Here is a 23197-nt window from a genome sequence, read left to right as displayed (position 1 = left end):
TATTCCAAGCCCATCCATCCTCAGATTTCCTCACTCATTCCCCAGCTGAGTGGCCAAACCAAAAATCAATGATGCTGGCAGATATGGGCATCCTCTTGCCGTCCTGCTGATGGCTTGTGAAACCCACTGGCACAGCGTGGCTTCATCCCCCTCTAGTGACAGACCCATATAGAAGGCAACAGCCTCATGTGAACGCTGGCTGCGCAATGGGAGAGAAGGATGAATCCAGCAAGCCCTGCAGATGGCCATACAGAGGAAGAAAGCATCATTCCTCACGTGAAAATCCCAAACAAACAACTTGGTTTTCTTTTAAGGAGGAGGAAAACACAACAAAAACACTAAGGGTGGTTTTTACACAGGACAGATTTATCAAGTGGGCTTCTATTTGATATTTCTTACCCCAAACTGCTTAGGACAGAGTTTGTTTATTATTTATTACACACTGCCCAAATCATGTTCTGGATACAGACTATTTCATTTCTTCTGTAATTTTGTGCAACAGCATTGAATTATATTAATTCTTGGCAAACATTAATTAAGTATCCACCCAAGAGCCCTGTAGGTTAAGAGGGCATTAATTACAGAACAGAGGCATGAGATTAAAGCCAAACCTATTACTTGATCTTGTCTCTTCAGAGACCAAAGAAGAAAACAAATGGAATTTGTGTATTTTCTTGTTTTTGTAGCTGTCCAACACTGCACAGGAACATTACTGTAGAGAGGACAAGTTCCAGATTTCCACATTGGCAACAATCTGCCTTTCCTTTGAGGGGGAACATCCTCTCTTCCAACCTTCTCAGTCTCACTGGCTTTATACCTGGTAATTTTGAGCTTAAATGAGCTTGGTTTTGTACTGAAAATACCTTCTGTCTAGGCGTAGCTGCTCACCCCTCCTCGCAGTTCATAGGTCTGTCTAATGAACTGAAAAAGACAAGAACTGGCAAGAGGGGAATCTATGATCCTGTATTTAAGGAATGCATCACAGTATGCAAGTACACGACAGCAAAATTAAGGTTGCAAAGGGAACTGTGATTCTTATATTGTGTCTGTTAGTCACTGCCATTGTTGTATTACAGTAGTAAGCTTATGAAAACTGCTGCTTCTAAAGTAATAATAAGAAATGTAATACAAATATGCCACAGACTATTCATGTATAATTACAATTATGCACAACAACCCAAGGCACCTATTACACCCTTCTACAAAACTCCAACAGCAAAAATGGGCCAGTCACATATTATAACTTCAAACCTGAAGTCTTCTTCTAGTCTTAAAGTAACAATCTTAAAATACCGATATTTAAAAAAAATCTTTACAAACTCTGAGAAATATTACCTTTGGAAAACCCCAACTTTTGTGTAACAGTTCTTGCAATTTTAGATGTTGTTGCATCACTGTAAAGATACACTTCATCCACACTGTGCCAGTCCACGTGGTTGCGACTCAACTTTAGACTATGAATAGCTGCAGCAAAAAGGAACAATATTTAATTTAGATGGATAAAAGGAAAACAAAAGCCCATTCAAACACAGAAAGAAGGGTAATTCACACACACTTTAAAATCTAGAGCTCTATTACGCCTACATTCACACTACTTGAATTGTAAGATATCCATCTTACCAGGACAAACAGCAATTTGAAGACCCACTCTGAGGACATTTCACATCATTCTCCTGTCACCCTCACCTTGGGCTTCCAAAATATATCCATAACTGAAAACAAAGAACAGGGGAGGCAGGGAGATGCATCCCAAAAATACTGCTGGCTGGTGTGACAACCAGGTAGCTGCCCCATGTACTCTTTGCTAGAAAAGCTCAGCTGCACTCCTATTTTCTCTGTCTTGTGACTGCTCAGTGGGATCCCTGGTTTTGACCAAGGCTACGGAGCTCCACAGCAACACAGAGGCTTTCAAGGCTCTGTTACTCGAAGGCTCCACTGCATCTGCTAGCCTTTCAGAAACGGCTAGGAGATGGAAATGCAGTTCAATGAGAAAGCCTCTGAATGAGTAATTTCTGGCACCGAACAGAATCTCGCTCTTTCAAAGCCCACTATGAGCTCTATAGAGCATTTGTGCAGTTCCTGTGTTTTCCAGATTTGGAACTGATTGAATTCTGGGACCAACCTCATGACACTGCCCGATTGTCGGATTAAGCACAGCAGGCATGTTGTAATGCAAGGCAGAAACTCTCAGCTGAGCTTGGAGCTCGAGTAAGCAAAACCATATCACAGCTCTATTGCTTGTAATGCAGATTTCACCTAGGTTTGGAAATCTGCTGCTTAGGACTCATCTAATGCGGGATATGCAATACTTGGAAAGCTGACAACTAACAGCAATAGCCCTCTGACAAGAAAGTGTTATTTAACTATGTCATTGGTCTTGCTAAAAAGCCCAAAGTCATGGAAAACACCCAGAGGAATTTTATTTTTTTCCGTAACAAGTGGAGCTCTAGCCTGTTCCCTACTTAAAGTCACTCGTATGTTTTGTACTCTAAAAACATTCTGAGAAAACTTGAGCCATCATGGTTTCGTATTTTAACTCTCTTGCAGCACAAACCAGCCACATTAAATTAAATGTTGTGACCTTTCTCCTATAGTATGTGCTTTTTTTTTTTTTCCCCGAGGCAGACAGAACTAAGCCTTATGACAAACTGAATCAAGTCTCTAAGAAACAAGGGGATTAGAAAAGGATGACCCCTTTCGCCACAGTATATAACTGATACACAAAAAGTAACTAGAACTACATGGCTGTTTGACACTGGCAGAGCAGAGAAGAGGAAGGGAAGCCAGCCTGACTTTGCAGGGCAGACACGTCAGCCCAGGCTGATGACTGGCCAGAGCACGAAATAATCTAGTGAGAACTCAATGAATGAGCAAACTGCTTCCTAAACACCCCTACAGGCAGAGAGATGAGTTCATGCCCAGAAATCCCAGTTTAGAACTGGATAAGAAAGGAAATTCCCAACAAAGCTTCCTCTTTCAGGCTTGGAGTCAATGCACCAGTCTGTGATGTCCTGAGAGGCAGGGAGTCCAGTGGCAAAGTGACTTCTTTGCTGATCTGTCTGCAAACTCCTCTATCCCCAAATCCACGATCGCTGCAGACTTCTTATGCATCATCCAGCAGGTCTTTAACAGGCTTGTTCCATTCACGTTCTATGAAATCACTCAGTATGTTCCTGGGGAAGCTGACAGAGGAGGGCTGGAAGCATGATGCCTTTGAAGATTGCGTGTTCAAGGTCCAAACCGTGCCCAGCAAGAAGCAGAGAGGCCTGTGACTGAATTGCTTATTACCACCACTGGAAAGGGAGTGGTTTGGGATGGGTGATCCTTAAATGCTGTATGCAATCAGGGGTGGTCCCCCCAACCTTTTTCAACCTTTTTTTTTTTTTTTTTTTTTTTGTACAGCACTTGGACTATGTATCCTTCCTTTCCATCTAACACCAAAAATAACATTTTAAAAAGGTGCTTTGTCTTGAAAAATTAGATTATTATGAAAATAATGATTCTTAAAAATAAAGAAAGAAAAAAGATGCAAACCATGCTTCGCAGGTATGGGATAACAAGGACTGCCATCGCTATTTTGAACCTGAACATGGGAAAGAGAGAATGTTTTTCCTGAAGATTTGATTTACATTTTGTTTTCAGACACAGAGGCTGACTGTGATGTAAACCTCTTGCACGTTGCAGAGGTAGCCAAAGTGACAACTCCGGAGCTGTTCACACCAAGAAGCGACACAGAGTGTCAGAAAGTCACCAAGGCATGTCACAGTTTGCCTGAGGAAGCAGAAGGTAGCAAGCTGCAGAATTCAGATCAGGCAGTGGGTACAGCACAGGGGAATGCTTTTCATGCTCATTCCTCTGCCTTCTGGCCCTCCAGCAGCACGCTCGCTGTGTTTGTGGCTTCATCCCACGGCACCAGGTTAGGATGTTGCTGAGCTCCACTGAGATCTGACTGTGACTAAGGCATCTCTGAAAGGCAGGCAGAAAAGATGAAGATCTCCTCGTAAAACCACAGGACAGGAACCTCCCTCTGGATCTGACTTCTTGCAGCTTTGTTTTCACATGAGCTACTTCACTGACACTAAGAAGATGCACAGCTTCCTTAGCAGGAGTTGTAGATGCGTCTTCCCCAGTTGGCAAAACCCCTAAGCAATCTGCACACAGCTCAGTTTTATGGTTTGCTATTAAAGACCAAGCCCGTAGAAATGAGACCAAGTTTTGCTTTCTTCTGTAGCCAGAAACAAACCTCTTTTTTTTTTTCAGGAATACCAACCAAGACAGACACCTAGAGTATGAATAAGAAGGCACAGCCCCACTGCAGATGCAAGACAGGCTGCTGCTAGACAGAGAGAAGCAAAGATGAAATGAGATGGATCAAGAAAGGCCTTCTACTGGCTAAAAAATTTTCTATTTTTCACTCTTTTCTATCACATAAATCTCCAGTTTCACCAAGACAGATGAACATAGATGGAAAAAACCCTCTACAAAGTCTAAATATGAAAACAGAGAAACAACAAAAAAGAAAATACGAAGTATGTATTCCTACAGCCTTGAAGAACCTGGTCTCAATTAGACAGCAGAAACTCATCTGGAGCCAAAATGACTAGAGAATAACTGAGGAGCAGGAAGCTTGTATTGTTTTTTTTTTCATGCCAATAGCACAAAATGCATGGAGAAGCTGGGGACGTGCACACTGCACGTGCACTGCCAGTGCAAACAGCCACCTGGCTCCTGTAGCACTTCCAGCAGAAAGCACTGGCAGACAGGCACTAGAAGATGGCATTTCACAGAGCCAAGAGTTTTAAATTAAGTATCTTTTAAGGTAAGCACCTGGTTTCCACTCAGTGCTTTCATCTACCTGCCAAGACCAAAGCATGGGGCGATTCTTTTCTACCAGTTTCTGTGCTCACGTCAAAATCAATAGAGGAAAGCATCTTTGAAGTGCTAAGAGCTCCACAAAGGCACTGTCACTCCAGTTAGGGATAAAGACCAGAGAAGGATACACACAGTTTGAAATCCCTTCCTGCCTTCCCTCCTCCTCCAAATTTATTTTTAAATAACTCTGTGTTGCAATCAGCCTCAGTTTCTGCACAAAAGCTGGCCAGATCATACACACAGCTGAAAGCATAATTTGGCCATTATTGTTCTTTTTTAAACAACTTTGAAGTTCTGGTATGTAAACCTGAGGTACAGTTGTGGACTTTAAATCATTATTTTTCATTTAATACACAAAAGAACATGAAAAAGGCTGTTGCTTTTAATCAAATTGGGCTGTTTCACATTGCTGTCCTTTTTCTATGGCACTTCACCACCTCTTAATGCATGAACACCACTAATTGCTATAAAAGCAACTCTAATTCAAGCCCATTCACCAATACAACTGAACATGATTTGGTGAAAAATACATAGAATAATTTAAAAACTACAAGGACAAAATGAAAGGCAGAAGTCTTTTCTTACTGTTTAAGACAGAAGTTACACTCTTCACCTTTAACAAATCTGAGTTACATGTGTGGGAAGAGGCAGGAAAAAGTTGACTATGCACCATTTGGAGTTCAGGCATTTGCATTTGGACTCAGTTACCAAAAAATATCATTATAGGAAGTCAAATGGCAAGTATTAATGCATGTCAAAATATGTTCTCATCCTTCAAAATATTCCTAGGAACTAAAAGAATATATGGCATGACAAGAAGATTTCTAAACCTACCATGTGTGTTTACATTTTAAATCAAAGGTGCAGTTTTCAGAAGTCTATTTCCACAGTCACTAAGAGTTTAATCTTAGTTTAAGTATTACCATGCTTTAACGGTGCCGGAGAAAGAGATCAGTGACAGGTACTTTTGAGCTTCCTGCAATCATTAATGGCTCTACTCCCACCTTCTGAAACAAATTTGCACATCAGCTGCTGCAAAGTTCACAGTTCAGTGACACAGCAGCCTTGATCATGCATCCTGTACAGCCTCCCTTTTTTATATCACGTGTCCAAAGTCTTATTTCATTTCAGTATACAAAAGCTGCTATAAAAATAATTTACAACACAAAATTAAAGATGCATGCATTATCCAAAAAGTGGCAAACAAAATATTATCTAGTATAAAACTCTTCATTCAGTTCAATCCCCCATTCCTTCTCTGACATAATTTATCTTAACACCAGGCCTGTAGAGAAAGTTGCCTGTAGGTTATTGAAAAAGCCAAACCACGTAGTAAGAGCATAACAAAAGTTTATAGTTTTTATCAATCACAAGCAATTATAACAGAGATTATAGCATCATACTGCTAACATCTACTTTCTCTATGACTTACAACGCTGCTACTTTTCTTCTAGGATTGGTGATGCTTTTTCCTTCCCTTTTGAAGGAAATGGCACGAGCACAGCTCAAGACATTGAAGCATGTAATTCTAACACATTTCACTGGTATGAGCAAACTAGAATTTAAAGCTTCCTAAAGCAGGAGTACTACAAGGAAAAAAAAAATAAAAATCTACAATTACTGTACCTTGGGAACGCTTTCGCTTAAGACATGCAGCATCTGAATTCTCCTTATATCCTCTCCATTTGAACAAAGAAGGGAGGGAGAAGGGAGGGAGGTAGTAGTGAACTAAAAGTAAAAACACTGAGCTTCAAAGTAAAATTTTTAAAAGGGGTGTCATTTTTTCATTAATGTTAACATTTTTAGGAAAAAAAAAGTTGGTGCATTTATTGAAAATGTATATACATTTAAACTGGTTTTGTAGCAAAAGTGTCAGGTCACATTAGCCAAATTCAATTTCATCACTCTTCAGAAGTGGTTATAACATCACAACAAAGCTAAAGGCATTATTAGTAAAGGAAAGCTGTGACACAGCACAAGCAGTCTCCCTGAGTGCCTTTGCATTAACGTGTACAAAAGCATAAACACACTATTTGGTATAGGGTAGAACACAGAAACCCTTAAGTATACTCTAAGCATTTAAAACCAAAAAAAAAAAAAACCAACTCCATTTTAATCACAGCTCTATTACTTTCCCCAAAGAGTGTAAGAGGATCATTAAAAGTTAGATTAGCCAAAATATCCTCCTGTCCCTGTTTTGTAAGTCCTCTAGAAGCTGCCTTCAGCACAGCATGCACTTTGCCTCCGACAGCCCTCCCAGCTGCAAACAGGAGCTTCCCCTTGATGGTAAGGCAAGTCCATGACTTTTATTAGATTTTTAATTGTCTTATCTCACTAAGAATACTGAAATATTGCATAGCAGACCAGAAGATTCTTTTTCATGGACTTACCTTCACATCGGAGCTGTGTGATTATGGTAGAAATATATAATGTAAGTGAAAGCTGCTGCTGAGCAAGTTAAATTATGTGGTCAGGAAGCTGCTTCTCTTGGCACGTACATAACAAGAGAAAAGTCCTCAGTTAAACTCTATTATATCAGGTACTTTTTACATCTTGGGGGCTTCCTAAGCAAAACTGACAGTGAGGTGCTACAGAAATCTATTTCTTCTGTGCTAATTCTCTGGGGTCCCTCATGCTAAATAGTTTCAGAATGCTCTAGCTTCAAAAAATTAATGCAGTTAAGAGGGTGTGCTTAAATCCAGTGAGAAATCAAAGTTTCCAGTTGGGCTTCTGAATCCATGAAGTCACTAAAGCTGCAACGATCGGTCAGCCTGCTGGAAAACAGGGAAATTGCAACTGAAATGACATCTTCCCTTTCAAACACCGGGAGTAATTAGTACTCTGCAGCCCAGCAGCTTACGCCAGTGCCAGTGGGTGATATTCCACACTTGCGTCAAGGGCTTCTCACGCATCTTCCTACCCTCAGCTAACAGCTCTGCCAGCAGATGCCTTAATACAGCTGCAGGTTAAGTGTATTACTGCTGTACATCTGTTTTCTACAGGAGAAGAACACTAGGCTCATAGTTCCTGCACTTGGGACCTGATGGAATAATTTAGTCTACAGAGTATTTTACTCGCTGTGTCAATACAGCTCACAAGAGGAATACACACAGGATATTCAAGTCAAGTGTAAGAGTTTTTTTTAATAGTGACAGTGGTAAAACATTGGTACAGACTGCCCAGAGCTTCCTTGGATGGAGATGATCAAAACCCCACTGGCAGCACTCTGAGCAGCCTGCCCTCATCGGTCCCGCTGCTTTGAGCAAGGGGGTTGGACTAGATCTCCACAGATCCCCCTGATCTTGACGACTTTGGCTCTAGGAACAAGGCTTTCACTTGTAAAGGTTAACTTCGTCAGCTGCAACAACAACAACGAAAAAAGCCTTTTTTTTTTTTTTTAATGAACAGGGAAAAGCGTATTTGAAATCTAAGGCAGAACGGAGCATCTACTCCAAATGTAATTTTTCTATTTCTCGTGGCATCTAACCACACACCGAAAATCCATAACAAAACACAATAGACTTAGGCAGTTTCAATATCAATGCATTATAGAATTTGTTCTGATTCTGACTCAGGGGATTTTTTTTCCACATTTCTTATAACCTAACACAGAATCGATCACAGAGTAACTTCCATGGAAAGGACTTACTGGGTCTGCTCCAATCCCCCCAAGTCAAGATCAACTTTTAAGTTTAATCCTGTCCAGCATGATCCCCTCTGTGCAGCAGACAAGACTGAAGCTTTACCACATACCAGGCAGCTGTGGGTCCCATGGACAGAGCCTCCAGCTGAAAGTCAGCCTGTTCTGTGTCACAGAAGCTGCTCCTCCATCCTTGATCACCTCCCTGCACCTGGGCAGTGGGCTGCCTGCTGACAGCTCCTCTGTGCCACAGGAGCTCATAGCAAGGGGTACGTGGGCTCTGCCCACACAGCAAGGCAGGAAAATCAACAGTAAAGTTGCAGAACATCACTGCCTTTATGTGGCTGGATGTTGTTAGCAGAACATCTCGACTAAGGAGCTTTGAGAACCTGCCATGATCTAAGTGCATGGTTCTGTTTTCTCTTTCAATGGCCTTGACACCATAAAGTCACTACAGAATGATGCTCCTTGAAGAAGTCCTGAGCACGCACGAAAAGCAGCTTCTAAATCTTATTTTATTCTGTGCATTTTAGGCTTACTGACTGCTAACAACGTATTACGTTACCCTTTTTGGATTCCTTTCTAGATGTTTTCATCTCAATTACTGCTTTGCAGAACAAGTGTTATAAAAAAGGTCTCTCAGAAATATTTATAGAATTATTTGACAACAGTAATACGTTTGAGTATTACAAATGGGTTTATCCAGTACAAGAAAGGTCTGTATTACTGCAGAAAGACAGAAATATCTATCCATTCTCAGTGTGATCAAATAAAAACCTCAGATATTTTCATATTTTAAGTGTTAATATTCATATTTAAAATTTTGAATTTAGATCAAAACATCACCTTACATCTTGTGCTGATATTAATTTATGTCCGATGTTTTTAAACATTTTTAGAAGTAAAATTAATTGACTTAAGTTGGAAGTTTGAAGAATGAGTTTTCCTTAAGAAAGCTATGCAAAGCCAATACATAAGAGAGCCTAGTGTTACCTGGATGAAAAAAACAAAAACAAAACAAGTACTAGATAAATGAATTTGAGGGCCCAACATTGTCTACTAGGAGGACAACAAATCAGACCTGGAAGCCCACATACACTGCTTCAGCAATGCAGCATCTCATTTAGGGGTGTAATGTGTCAGACTCATTCACTTTTAGCAAAGTGTTGAGCAAACATTAAGCTCTACTCCCCACTACAACTACTAAATGACAGCTAATCAAAAAAAAAAATAAAATTAAAATTCCTTAAAGTAATGAGAAGCCAGAGGATACTTTCCTGAATCTGCTGATACTATACTTGTGATTTGCATCAATTGCAGCACAGGCTGCAGACATTTGCCTTCACAACAGAGTCAACACAGAAATGCAGCCAAACCTCTGGTGCTCATCCTCAGTGTGGTTTCCTCCTGTAGCTGTAGTGGTTACCTTGTCTTACAAGACAGAAGAGCAATGCCCCTTCCTGTATCTATCAACTATTAAACTAACCCTTAACACTGAAAAACACATCTGGAATTCAGCCAGGATCGAAGCAGGCTCCAGGGTGATGAGATGTGAAAGAGAGGGCAGTCAAGCTAGGGAGGAGGGAGGTGATGCCCTTGCAGCATTTCCTTCCACTGGTATTCTGGTCACAGTCCTCTGGCCTGGTTTGAGGCATCTCAGGGGGCAGAACATCCTGCACAGTCGATGAGGAGAGAGAGGCTTGTGCCCTCACCATCCCTTCTCACCATGTACACATCTGCCTGGTCTGTGGTGGCCTGGGGAATCAGCTGTAGCATCCCCACACCTCACATGCACGCTGCACTTCAGAGATCTCCGGTAACTGGCCTCTTAAGGCATTACAGGTGCTAAAACATTCAGGGCTAAGCATCCCTCCAGAAATCTCAGGAATTTGTCTCATTTCTACAAGCAGCAGGAAGAGCTCTGGTAGCTGGGAACCTCATCTATGAACTCCTACAGAGCATAACCTTCTGGGAACAAAATCCAGATCAACTAGATATTGCAGGACTACTAAAGGTGACATTAATCTGCTTGGACAATGCCAAGGAACGGGCACAGGTAACATGCATAGTGCTCATTGCCCCTTTTTGCAAAGCTGAACTCGTCTGTATGGCTGATTCTACACAAGCAAGGGGAGCAGCACCACTCAGCCTGTGCTTAAACGGGGTCAATCCAATGCCAGCGATGTGCTAGCAGGCTACTGAAAAGCTGAGGGTGCCCAACACCTGCTAAACTTGCTCATAGTCCTGTTTTCTCCAGGAAAAGATTTCAGAGAACAAAATAAAAGCACATGAACTGTACAATGAATCTTAGATGCTAGCTTACAGGACATCATATGCTGCTCCAATGTAGTAGGCTGAAAAGGATTATTAAAGTTATCCCAAGCAGGAGCAGCAGAATGGGAACCTGCTCCTAGCTTCTCAGCCTGATGCCATCAATTACAGCAAAAACTGGGGGAAAAATCAGGAACCACCAAGTTTGTCAGCTGAGTATCAACAAGTTTCTCATTGCCAAGCTAGCTTTTCATTATTTATGATGCAAAGTGGCATGTTCAAATAATAAAGTAATTATATGTAAGTAATAGGAGGCTTTGTTACAGCAGATTGCCTTCACTTCTGCTGAGGAGTCATGTAAGATGGCTGTTTTTTCACCATTTACAATGTTTTATCACAGCATCGTGAACAGCCATTTTGCCTCTCAGTGATATTTTACAAATCTATTCTAACTTCCATTTGTCATACCAGCTAATAACAGCTACCTGGAAAATTTGGTGGGACCAACTGTATTTAATACAGGATGCAATTACAATGATTTGTAGCAACAAGGCATTTAAGGAATTTAAGCTGAATTCAGCACTTCGGCTAGTTAGGTTTACTTCACCACAGACCATGCAAGTCACAAAGCTTCTCCCAGTGCTGTGTGCAGATGGCAATCATAGATGCCAGCTGACCAGAGATGTTTTAGAGGCACATCATCGTGACAAAATCACTTCCCACACTTTCTGTTTAATAATTTTTCTGCAACTCCCCTATTACTACAAAAAATATTGAAAGGTTTTGGTGACTTTACACGTATTCTGTTTTCAGGTAACGCATACAGAGCTATTATTTTTTACATTAGTTTTCAGAAAAGCTCTGGTGGAATCTCTCTGGAATCTCTTTCTGGTCTTTTATATTTTTGTAAGTAACAGGGACTGTATCTTTCTCACCACTTTCCTCAAGCTTTTCTGCCCCAAATCTGAAAATTTCTATTCCATAAGCCAGACTTTTGCTGAAAAAAGCCCACCTGAGCTCCAACCCTTATACAATGAGGTGCACTCAAGTGCAAACAGACATTATTCCTTCCTTCCATGCAAAGTTAAGCTACCAAAGGCTGGAAGCACTCAGCAGCCATAAAGATGTGCTTTCCAAGCAAAAGCATACTGCCCTACCAGAACAACACTGCACTCATGGGGAGAGTACAGCTGTAATAGCAAAGCTGAGCTTTGTTTCAGTCCACTGAAACAATAAATATTAGCACATTTAAAAACAGGTAACAGTGCCCTTCCAAAGAGGGTTTTTGCTGGCACAGTTCTGTGGCTCAGGGGTCACACAATTTCATGTACCTACCTGACAGAGCTGTTAAAGCAGAAGGCTACTGCAGACTTGGCCAGAGGGAAAGAATTTTTAAAGTGGTACAAATAGAAAAAAAATAATTCAGAGTTTTTGCTAGCTTTGAGGGGAGTTAGGAACTTAACTGCTTCCTGCATTACTAACAAAGCTCTGTAAGTCAAAAATTGCTCTTCTGATTTTCCCTACAGTTATTACAGAAGAACCCTGAATACTATCTTGCTTCTAAATTATTAACGAGGTTTTCCTTGCGTGGTCACACAGTTCCCACAGTACTCCTCCATGTTCATGGCCAAAACACCTTCATTCTCTAACTGTTTTGTACAAAAAAAGTTGAGTTCTAAAGAAGTTTAAACATAAAGCTGCTCCGTAAAGAATAACACAACCAAAATGCTACTAAAATGTACTTGCAGCTCTTTTTTTTTTTGTGGAAGTGGAACAAGTGACAACCAAAACACAAAAGCAAGGTGTGAAAGCCAAAAATACTGAGTTTTGCTGTGCTACGCTTACCCAGAGCAACCAGTTCAACTGCATGCAATAGACAGACAGTAATTTCAGAACACTGTTCTTAAAAATTTTAAATACATTTGACTGAGATTCCCAAGAACGCTAACTGGGCATCCTCAGCCTGGTCATTAAGTATAAGGATTTACATAACAGTACAAATGCCTAAGATTTTCTATAGCTGAAAACTACTCTAATAAAGTCACAGATTGAACTAGAATGGAAAACGATCCGTAAATGTCATCTGTAAAATTGATGCTCCCTTTAGGGCAGAGTTAGGAACATGGGCTAGAGAGCTGAGAGCCAGTCTGCATTCAGACACTGACGCTCTTCTTGGCCCACAAAGAGATTTCAGTTTGAAGTAAGATTTCAAACAAAGCAAAGTGGGAGCAAAAAGTTGATCCATGAATATAATTTTAGCGTTCATCAAATGTGCTAGCAGGAAATCCTACAACATTAAGATGCACTGGAGAAGGGGAGAGCAAACTGAAGCCTACAATATTGCTCATTACATAGGATGGAAAAACCACCACAGATCATGCTCTTATAAAAGAAAAAGACACCAGCTGTCCAGAAAACATACTATAAAAGTGATCTTACCTTCCTTTCCATCAACAGGTTTTGATACTTCCATATCAAAGCTCTCCTGCAGCTGCTGGCCTCTGAAGCGGTTGAGATGCTCCTGCTCTATTAGGTTACTTTCCTCCTCTTCCAGAGGTTGCCACGTACCATCAATAAACCATTGTCCACGCATTACAGGAATCTTTTCAGTTTCTAAAAAATCAAACAAGAGATTTTTTAATGCTACAGATCACAGACTGACAGCAGATAAAAGGGAAAGGGAACTCGGTTGTGTTTTGATGAAAGAGTTACACTCCCTCTGCTGGGACCCCTAACAAGGTAACCACAGCTGCCTTGAGAAACACCACGTCTTCCCACGGGGCTGTGTGTTTGAGGATGTGAAGGATGGACAGAAAGATGTACATTCTGCAAAATTTCTTCAGGGTTGATTTCAAAAAAGAGCCCAACTTTAATGGGATTATTCTCCTCTCTACCCAGCTGCCCTGTATTTAAAACGTTTCTCTATGCAATTTGACCAACATGAACCAGGGGTTTCAAAGTCATAAGGATGATGCAGAACGAGGAGACAAAACCACACAGCTTACCCTGACTGCACAGAGCTTTGTTTCCTTTGGGAATAGCACTCAAAATAACTCCGTTTGCATATCACTTAACATAAAGGATGCATTTCAAGTTATTTCTTGATGAAAATCAGTCTTGCAGTGAGGGTCGTTTTCAGTCCCTGTCACTCTAGTTTCATTTTCAGCACTCTGAACGAGGAGGCTGGGTGCAGAGCATTTGCTGCCCACGTGACAAGACAAAAGTCTCTGGTATCTATTCACCAAACCATGACTGATGCCCCGACTAAATACTGGGGCTGCAGGGAGCAGGAATTCTCCTATTACACAGCTCCCTGAAGGAAGCTGAGACACCACTATCCATTTTAGCTAGCTCGGCTCAGAATTTCTCCTCCTATACCTGAAAGACTGAGAACAGGAGTGCTGGGTGTTTGAGCTGTGTCTGTGCACCTCCAGCCTCGTGGGACTGGCACAGAAACCCAAGGGGCTGAACGAGACCCCCGGGTGATCCCACTGCTGATTTCCAGCGCACGCTCACGCGTGCTGCTGCATCCTGCAGATATAAAGGGAAACTCAGCCAAATGCAAACATTTGGTGTGTGTACAGACTAATGCACAAGCTCAGCTCTCCAAAGAAGTCCTCAACCACAAAAGGAGAGGCTTGGAAAAGGGGATGGGAAAAAAAAAGCTAGGCTTTACTGCCCAAAGATCCATTCCGACTTGGAAGGTGGGAGAACAACCGGTAACAGCTGAAAGAGAAACAATGGATGCAAAAAAAAAGTAAAGGAACATTAACGGGGTAAAATGCAAACAAAAATCAAAAACCCAACCAACCAATGAAAAAAGTCAATAGAAAGCACAAAGACTTCATGGTTCCTGAGCAAAGGACAGAAAGCAGAGGCGCCTGACCTGGCACCAGGCTGGCAGGAGCGCAGCGGGGCTCAGCAGAGCTGCCAGCAGATCTCTCATTGCCTGAGCACCACATTGGGGTGGGCCATGTCCCACTTAGCTGGATGTGGGGTTGCTGGATGCAGGTTCAGAAGCCTCTGCACTGCCCTCTGATACAGATATACCCCTAGCACACCTTGTGCCCATGGATGCGGATACACAGCACAAGTATTTTAAGTACTTTTCATGCCAGCTGCTCACAGGTGAGAATGTGTAAGTAGCAGAGATTTGCCAGCACCTCCCTTATTTACTTGGAACCTCTGAATTGTTCTGAACTCTCCATCCCTTGGACCATTGCATCGACAACCTACGAAAGCAACAGGAAAATCTCCCTGCAATGATCTCCCCACAGGGCAGGAACGCTCCAAATGTTCCAAAGCCGCTTTCAAAACCTTTCCCGTAAAAGATTTACAGGCAAGCAGCATTCCTCCAAATGCTGGTCAAATGTTCCGACCTCCCTGCACCACCAGCTCTGCACGAACACAGACCACAGCCTGGTTGGCCTGACCAAAATGCAACCAGAAGCAGCACAGGACCCGGTTCTGCCATTCAACTTCTGTTCTCCCAGCTAAAATAGCTCTCCCCAGCAAAGCTGAGTTGTTATGCCCCGAATTTCTGATGTTTCAGGTACTGATGATCCAACCAGGTGGATAAAAAGGCTGGGGTGCTAATGAAAATGAATGCAAACCATCAGCAAAACAAGAGGTGGCTTTAAACTGCAGGAATCAACAGTCACTACAAATTTTCTGTGAAAATGTAAACTGGTTTTGGAACCTACCTCAGTAAAGTGTGAAACATCAGTATTTGAAACGAGCTTCCTCGACATGAGAGCTTTAGCCACAGCAACGTTACACTGAGCTGCACCCAGAACAAAAAGTGAGTCTGAACAGGAGCTGCTCATCGTGTGCTTGTCTTAACCTTTGCTGCGTCCCCCTACATTTTACACCCGTCAGATATCCGCATTTTTCAGCAGAGCTAATACACACACATATCCAGTTAGGCTGCTCGTACAACAAAGCACTGTCTGTAGCAAAAAAATGAAGCACACATAGGATGCGAGTGCACATAAAGGATCCCATTGTTGCTGAACCAATGACACAGGCATGTCAGATGTCGATCCTTACTGGGAAAATCTGCAAGCAATTCCTTAATTCTTGACTAAGCATTTTACGAGGCTCCACTCACTGAATCCACAGAAAGATTTTTTTAAAAGGCACATGAATACTATTTTATACTCGGCACCGAATGAATACAAGACTCCTCTTTTTCCTTTTTGAAGGGTTTCAAGGTTTTCGCATGGGAATTTCCACCTCCAGATTTCTAAAATTCTAAGCATTAGCAATTAAAATAAACATTTTCAGGCTATTTCTGCCCAAGAAACTTTCCCACAATGGTTCTTTAAAAAAAAAAAAAAGTAGATGGCAGCATTCAACAGCAACTCTCAAATAATAGATGGGCAAGAGCCTCCTCCAGAAAGGCTCAGCCAGGATGAAAAAAAAAAGGCATGATTGAAATAAGAAAGAATTTATTGTAAAATCTTTACAGTATAATTCAGTTTAGGAATAAACTAATGTATCTGGCTCTAGGGCTGGAAAGGGCATTTATCTGGAAAACACTTCATCTATAAATCACCCTCAGATCCAAAGACAGATTATTAGGGAGCTTTGTTTTCAGACCAGGGCTTTAAAAACTGAGCAAGGTTATTCCACAGTCCAAAGCTCAGTGGGATTTCGGGGAGACCTAGCAGTTGCTGCCCCGCAGCCTTTGAACCATCTCACCCTGCTCCTGCAGCCACGGTGCCTCTTGCCTCATTCCTTGGCTCCTGCTGGGTGGCAGGTTTGATGGTTGCTCTCCTGCTGGGAAACCTCCGCAGGAAAACCTCTGGGTGCAGGAGGCAAGCGAACGATGTTTCCTTCCATCAGGGGCATGGCTTGGGAACTATCAGAACTGAAATCACCAAATTTATCACAGATGACAACAAACTGTGCCATATTGCCTCTTGTTAGAAGTTGGGAAGAACAATTTCCCATTAATATCTGGGTTTTGAAAACGGAGCAATGTTGGCTGTACCATATGAGCAACACTGGATTTTGGTTTGGGTCAAACTAAGCAAGGGGTACATCAGCTCCGAAGCAAGAGCACTGTGCTAAAGGCAATCCCAAGCCCTGCCTTGGCTCGGGTGGGGAAAGGAGGCGATTACAACACAGCAGAGATTGCTCCCTATCAGCTGCTTGGCTGTGGGAAACGGCAAAGGTGTGCCTTGGTAAACAACACTGCTTCATCTCAGACAGGTGCTGGTACTTAAAGATTACACTGCTTCAGCCAGTGAACTCAACGCAGGCTATCACATTGATCACTATTAAAAAGTGATGTACCCAAATAGCCATTTTGAGACCCTGTTTCACTCATTCCTATCCACGCTCCATAAATTAATTCGTGTCTTCAATGTTCAGATGATTTTAGAAGGCTTAAGCTAAAGTCTTCCAGCATTTTTTTCTTTTATGGAGGAATGAAATACAAGGCTATTTACATCATAATACATTTTTGTTCCCCCCACCAATACAGAACTCAAGATCTGTAAGATGAAATGTTGTTTATCTTTGTCCCTACAACCTTGATCCCTAGGAAAGGATTTGCCTCGATTTCTTTACTGCCTTAAGTCTTACGCCATATAATCTGCAGCTGGCGATGCTCCAAGCTAAAAGATACCAATAGGTTCGGCTGGTTAGACACTTCCAGGGCATATTTACACAAGAAGTCCTACAGAAGTTTGAATGGCAGAGATTAGGAGCTAATGAAAAGCACTTTGTTTTAATTAGTCATACATATTTTACCACTTCTGGAGAAAAATAGTTTAAGTGACTGCAACAAAGGGTTTATACATTTTTAAACGAGTCCTTTTTTTTCCTGAAAAGCTAAATACAAGAGCTGTAATTATGTGAGGAGACAAGGATACATGCAATTTACACCCTGAGAAACACCTAAATCCTCTTAAGAAGAAAATTGTGTGGAAATAAGAACCACATGCAACACATAGTACGGTGCAGTAACCTATATATGTTATACTCCAGCTATTCTTCTTTGTGAAGATCTTTGAATTGTGTGACCACCACCCAAATATCAATTGCACGGAAAAAGCTATGTAAAGCCTTCAGGATACAGCAGGAAAAGTAATGATGGAGCAGATTTTGCCTGCTCTTTTCTTCTTGTTCTATTTCTACGAGAACACAACCATTTGTTTTGCTTAAAATGGCAAAATACTAAAAAAAAACTACATTTAAATAGTGTACAGCATAAACTGTGGCTCATAAGCCTCTTTCACGTCCCTTGATGAGAGCCAAGAAAACTTGCAAAACTAAGACCAGAGAAGCTTATAACTAAAAGTTTACAGAGCTTAAACAGGAAAACCAAAGGTCTGTTTCAGAAATATCAATACAAGCTAGCACGCAACCTGGAGATGCAGAGATGCAATGAAATCAGAAGAAAGCAAGATGCAGTAAGCTTGGTTTTGTTGCTTTGAAGCAGCTTGTTCAGGTCTGATGGCAAAGTCAAGGCATTTCTAGCTCCATCCACATGCCAGGCTCCAGCCAGCTGTGACAATTTACCCACAAATGAGATCTAAAAGGTTAAAATAATCTTCAAAGTCTCAAAGGTCAAGATCAAAACTTACATTCTGCTGAATATGACAAAGCCAAAGGGCTGGACAAGTAACGCAAGTTCATAAAGTGTGGTCAGCTTGACATGCAGGACTTCTGCTTTCCGGTGCAGTAATTTCTGTTCCTTCAATTTGGCTTCCTTGCTACCACAGTTGTGAACAATGTCTAGTGCATGAGGATCCTATCTGCACAAACTGAGTGGAACTGTGAGGCTACAATATGTGACATCTCAGCTGAAAGCTATTTAAATAATGAAGGGAGGTGCCCACACACTTACTGAGGAGGGAAAAATGTACAAGAATGTGTTTTGTTTGTTTTGATTTTGTTTGTTTGCTATTAACAGTTCTTCTAGAAAGCACTGAACATTGCTGGGAGTGCTGCACTCCAAGACGTGCAATGTAAAATACACACAGGAACCTGCACATTGACACGAGCCACTGAAATAAACCTATTCTACAACAGTATCCTTGATGCTGCTCTGGACTTTTCAGCATTTGCTATTCATTGCTACTTTCTCAGTCCTTAGAAAGTATATTTTCGGCGTGTTAACTATTGCACAGGCCATCAGACTTCTCACTGGTGTGAAAGGATAAGCTCTGGTGTTATCCAAGCAGCACCAGCACGCATCCTACCCACCTAAAAACACTCGCTGTGACTGCCTCTCCAGTGGTAATGATGCTCCTACCTTTGCTAATGCAAATGCACAGAGCACAGTTCGCAGGGTAGTAGCTGTTCCTCTTACTTAGTTCCCTTATGACTGGGTTTGTAGTCTCATAAAGAAAAAAAAAAAAAAAAAAAGGAAAAAAAAAAACACTCATGAGAACAGGAAGCTTAATTAGGAGAATAGATGGTTACAGAAGCTGATCATGAGATGGAAGAGTCCTGTGTTTTACTGACCAGACTGCACACGGGGTGAACAAACAGATGTAATAAAAGACAAAAAAAATAAAATTTTATTATTTCCATAATCGTTAAGTAAGGGACTTTTTGCTACAGCTTAGTGTTCTATAGCTTTCTAGCTATTTCCCAGTGTATCATTTCAGGACAGAGCAGGCTCCCGGTATTTAAATAAATGGAACCATTCTTTAATCACGGCCAGGACGACCTTCCCTTGTTTAACTGCAAACACAGCAAGCTGCTCTGCTCTTCCAGAAGTAACAACATAACCTAAAGAGGAATTCAAGGGTAAAATCTTGGCCTCAGAAAACTTAATAGATGTAGCTACATGAATTTAGAGAGACAGAATTTCACTGAGCATCCAGATCAAATGAGATTTCATTCGCTGAGTGGTAAAGGATATTATTCTGCTGGTCCTTCAAATAATTCTAAATTGCTTTACGGAGCCAATTTCAAGATTACAGGTGGAAGTTACTTTTGAGTTTCACAGAGACTAAACATATTAAGAGCAATCTGATTGGCATAGAAGGGATTTTCTTTCCCAGCTCTGATCTGCAGGGCAGCTACACATGCAAGCCTCTGCACTCGCTTCAATGTCAGGCTCTGCTAGAGAGGACCATGTATTTTGCTCAGCTGTGAAGGTGAAATCACCTGTTTTATCAGGACCACACAAAGTACTCAAGCAACAGCTTGTTGTAGCTTTTCCCTGAACCATTTTTAATTGGTTTACACTAAGGAGCAACCCAAAACAAAAAAAGAAAGGCTGATCTTTGGGGCTGGTTCAAACATCGAGTGCAGAAGAAACCTCTCAGAAACAGATGAATACCTTCAAAGTCATCTCTCATCTCGATTGCTGTACATCACCCCAAACTATAGCCTGTACCACGTTCTTCAGGAAGGACTTTTCTGTTTTTATATAGCAGTTTCACCATCATCTCTGCAATCACTCTTTGCACAAACTTGAACCCAACTGTTTAATACAAAATCTTAAAGCCCACCTCACTAGCCATGTCAAAGATGTGTTGGAAACACTCAAAAAAAAATATTTGGACTGTTGAAACGTGAAACAGGGTTGCAGCTTTAAGTTTAGGGCCTTATTTGTATTGAATCCTAATCCATTGTAATAGCTGATCAAATTTCAGTGCTGATACTCTGAAGTGAGGCGCTTCCAGCAGCAAAATTTGTTGCTGCAGTGTTGCAGTCCCAGCTGTAGGAGCTGGTCCCTTACCAGCCCTTTTCCAACCCACAGCAGCTTGCATTTTTTGAAGCAGCACGAGCTCAAAGCTAAACTGAACCGCAAAAGAATGACCATGCCACATGACAAACACGCGGGGAACTCCTAAAAGCTGAGCACATGCTCGAATCCCACTGAAAGTCACGGGACTTTTGCACAATCGCACCCTCAGCTCGAAGTGCACGTGCTCTGCTGGGAGGTGCTCTTCAGTCGGTCTTTGCTAGCAAGCTCTCTAGCACCAAGAAGCAATGATTATGTATGTAGTTTGAGCAAGCAGGTTCCTATACAGGAATATTAAAAAAAAATAAAAATTAAGATTTTTTCTGTGCACGCCTGAGACCTACCAGTACCACTAATGAACACGACGAATGTGTTCAAGGGCACACTAACCCTTTCTCTCAGCTCCTTCCCTCTTCCTCCTCTGCAGGGATTTTCCTTCATCTCAGAGCTCACTTACCATGCAATTCACAACATTTACAGTCTGTGTGTGTCTCCATGCCAGGTGTGGCTTCAGCTACTTGCAACCCACACTCAAACACCTCATACCACCCTACTGACCTCCTCTCCTGCCAACACTTGCAACCATACTTCACCCGTACCTTTTTCAGCCTTACACACCACTAACAGAATTGCTCGTGCTTCTAATTTTTATTTCTCACTCTTCTGCAAATTTTTCTTCCATCAGTTCTTCTGCTTATTAACTTCTATAGAGTCAGATCTTACAAATACTCCTGTCAGAACAAAAAATGAGCTCTGTCCAAGTTCTCTTTCCCCTCAATTTATTTTTTCTTCCTAAACAGCCTCTCCCTCTCACAGACATACACACAGAGATTCAATCCATTTTTAATCTGGTCCTGGCACCTCCAAATTAGGTCCCACCTTATTTCTTTGATATCGCCACAGTTGAGTCAGTACTCAAACCTACATGAAGTCAGAACAGAACTCCTGATCCTTCTCATCCTACAAACATGTTCTGCTTTCCCAGTTACAGTGGGTAACACCCTCCTGTTCTTCACCAAGAACCTTTAACCACTGCATTCCCACCACGTCTGCATTCTTGCTGGATGAGATCGAGGAGGAAAAGTGATAAACAGCATTGAAGGGCAAGCACAACTCACTTTGTAAGCTGAGTCTGTTCTTAAACTACTCAGCTGTAGTTGATACCATCCATCAGAGAGTGATTCTGGTCATTTATGGCAGTAAGAGAACAGATTTTTGTTTAAATAATGCTTGCAAATCACAAAAATAAAAGCTAAAGTCACAAAAGAAGCTTGTCCTCAAAGATGCATCCAAACCAAATGCCAACATCTCCCACCTTTTCAAAAAAAGCATCCCTGAAGCCCCAGATTACCCATTTTGAAACCAGGAAAGGCACCAGAAACCAGAGCATATTTACACACAAACGTACTTTGTGTTTTGATACAAATTTCAGATCTGCAGTACTCACTGTGTGTTAGGTCTTCTGGGCAGGAAGAAGCTGGCTGGACCTAAGCTAACAAGAACTTCTGGAAGGAAGGTAAAATGAAGAAAAAAGGCAGAAGAGTAGAACCCAGGAAAGATTTTGATCAGCAAAATTAGAGCTTTACTTTGCTATGTATGCTATCAGTACTTTATTAGCAAGTGAAGAGTAACATATCTGGGGAGAAAAGCAAGAAAAGAGTATTCATGTATTCATCCTTCAAATGAAACAGCAACCAACTTCAGCTGGCCAACACACCAAAAGCAATGCTCTAAGCATGCCATAAAAGCAACTAAAAAAAGTGTTCAGCTATGAAAAACAGACTAAAAAAATAAAAACCATGTACTGATATGAACCACTCTTGGTTCCAAACCCTCAATTTTCTTCTCGCCTCATAAATCTGTTTTAATACTTTTTCTGTGTTTCGGAATAGAAGACAAAACCCCTAAACCAACGACACAGCCTCAGAACAGCAGGCATTGATTAAAGTAGCCAGGCAAGTGGTCTCATGGGTCCCAGGCCACAGGATGGGTTCTGGGTTGCTGGTGTGGAAATTTGTGCTGCCGAGGGAAGGCACAGCACCCGGTGCTCCTGCCCAGAGTAGGCAGCAGAGAAGCACCTCGCAGCTCCAGCACGGTGATTTTTTTTTGATTTTTTTCTTTACAGCACAGTCCTAACAATGACCAGTGGCTGAGGTATGAAAGGGTTCGTATCTTGCTGCTGACCTCTACCTCCTACATCAAAACAAGCACACAAAAAAAATAATTTGCTAACAAAACAGCCTTTTGTCATCATCCGATGCCAAGCACTAACCACTGTCCTCCAAGATTTTCCAGTAATCCTGGCTGATTCTAGGTTCAGAGGGACGCCAACGCTCCCCTGGCTTTCACATCTCATTTTGCAAAAAGCTCAACTGGCAGAGGCTTTTTACAACCTGCGAACCACTACCTCTTCTTCCAATTTACAAAGCAGCTCACAGAAGTATACACTTCTCAGAAATCTCTTTCAGCTCAAGCTCAAAGGCATCTGAAACAGTTTTGAGCCTGCCCAATTCCAGCCTGAGTATACAGATTTTAAAATCAAGACCAAATGATCCCCCCCAGCACTCACAGAGGGGCTAAGCCCAGTAAAATCTCTGTTTAATGAGTACAACAAAGTTACTTTACATCTCCAGTCAAGGATGATCCTTGTGAACCAATTTTTTTTTCAATACAAAATGTGGTTATTTTATTTAATAGACTTC

The 23197-nt window shown here is 41.6% G+C and overlaps 1 protein-coding gene across 1 annotated transcript in view; it reads right to left on the bottom strand.

The window, feature by feature from the left end:
- The window catches only part of DDHD1 (DDHD domain containing 1), a gene marked incomplete at its 5' end in the record, with an annotated part of 65367 nt that overhangs the window by 37327 nt on the left and 4843 nt on the right, over nucleotides 1-23197 (bottom strand). Inside the window, 2 exons of the mRNA XM_084287326.1 lie at nucleotides 1336-1464; nucleotides 13223-13396. Of these exons, the coding sequence (XP_084143452.1) occupies nucleotides 1336-1464; nucleotides 13223-13396 (303 nt within the window). The remainder of the gene's footprint in view (nucleotides 1-1335; nucleotides 1465-13222; nucleotides 13397-23197) is intronic.

This window comes from Netta rufina, assembly GCF_964035555.1.
Source record: "Netta rufina genome assembly, chromosome: 5".
Lineage (NCBI taxonomy): Eukaryota > Metazoa > Chordata > Aves > Anseriformes > Anatidae > Netta > Netta rufina.
The sequence above is the reverse complement of the archived record's forward strand: the minus strand, read 5'-3'. Positions and strand labels throughout refer to the sequence as shown.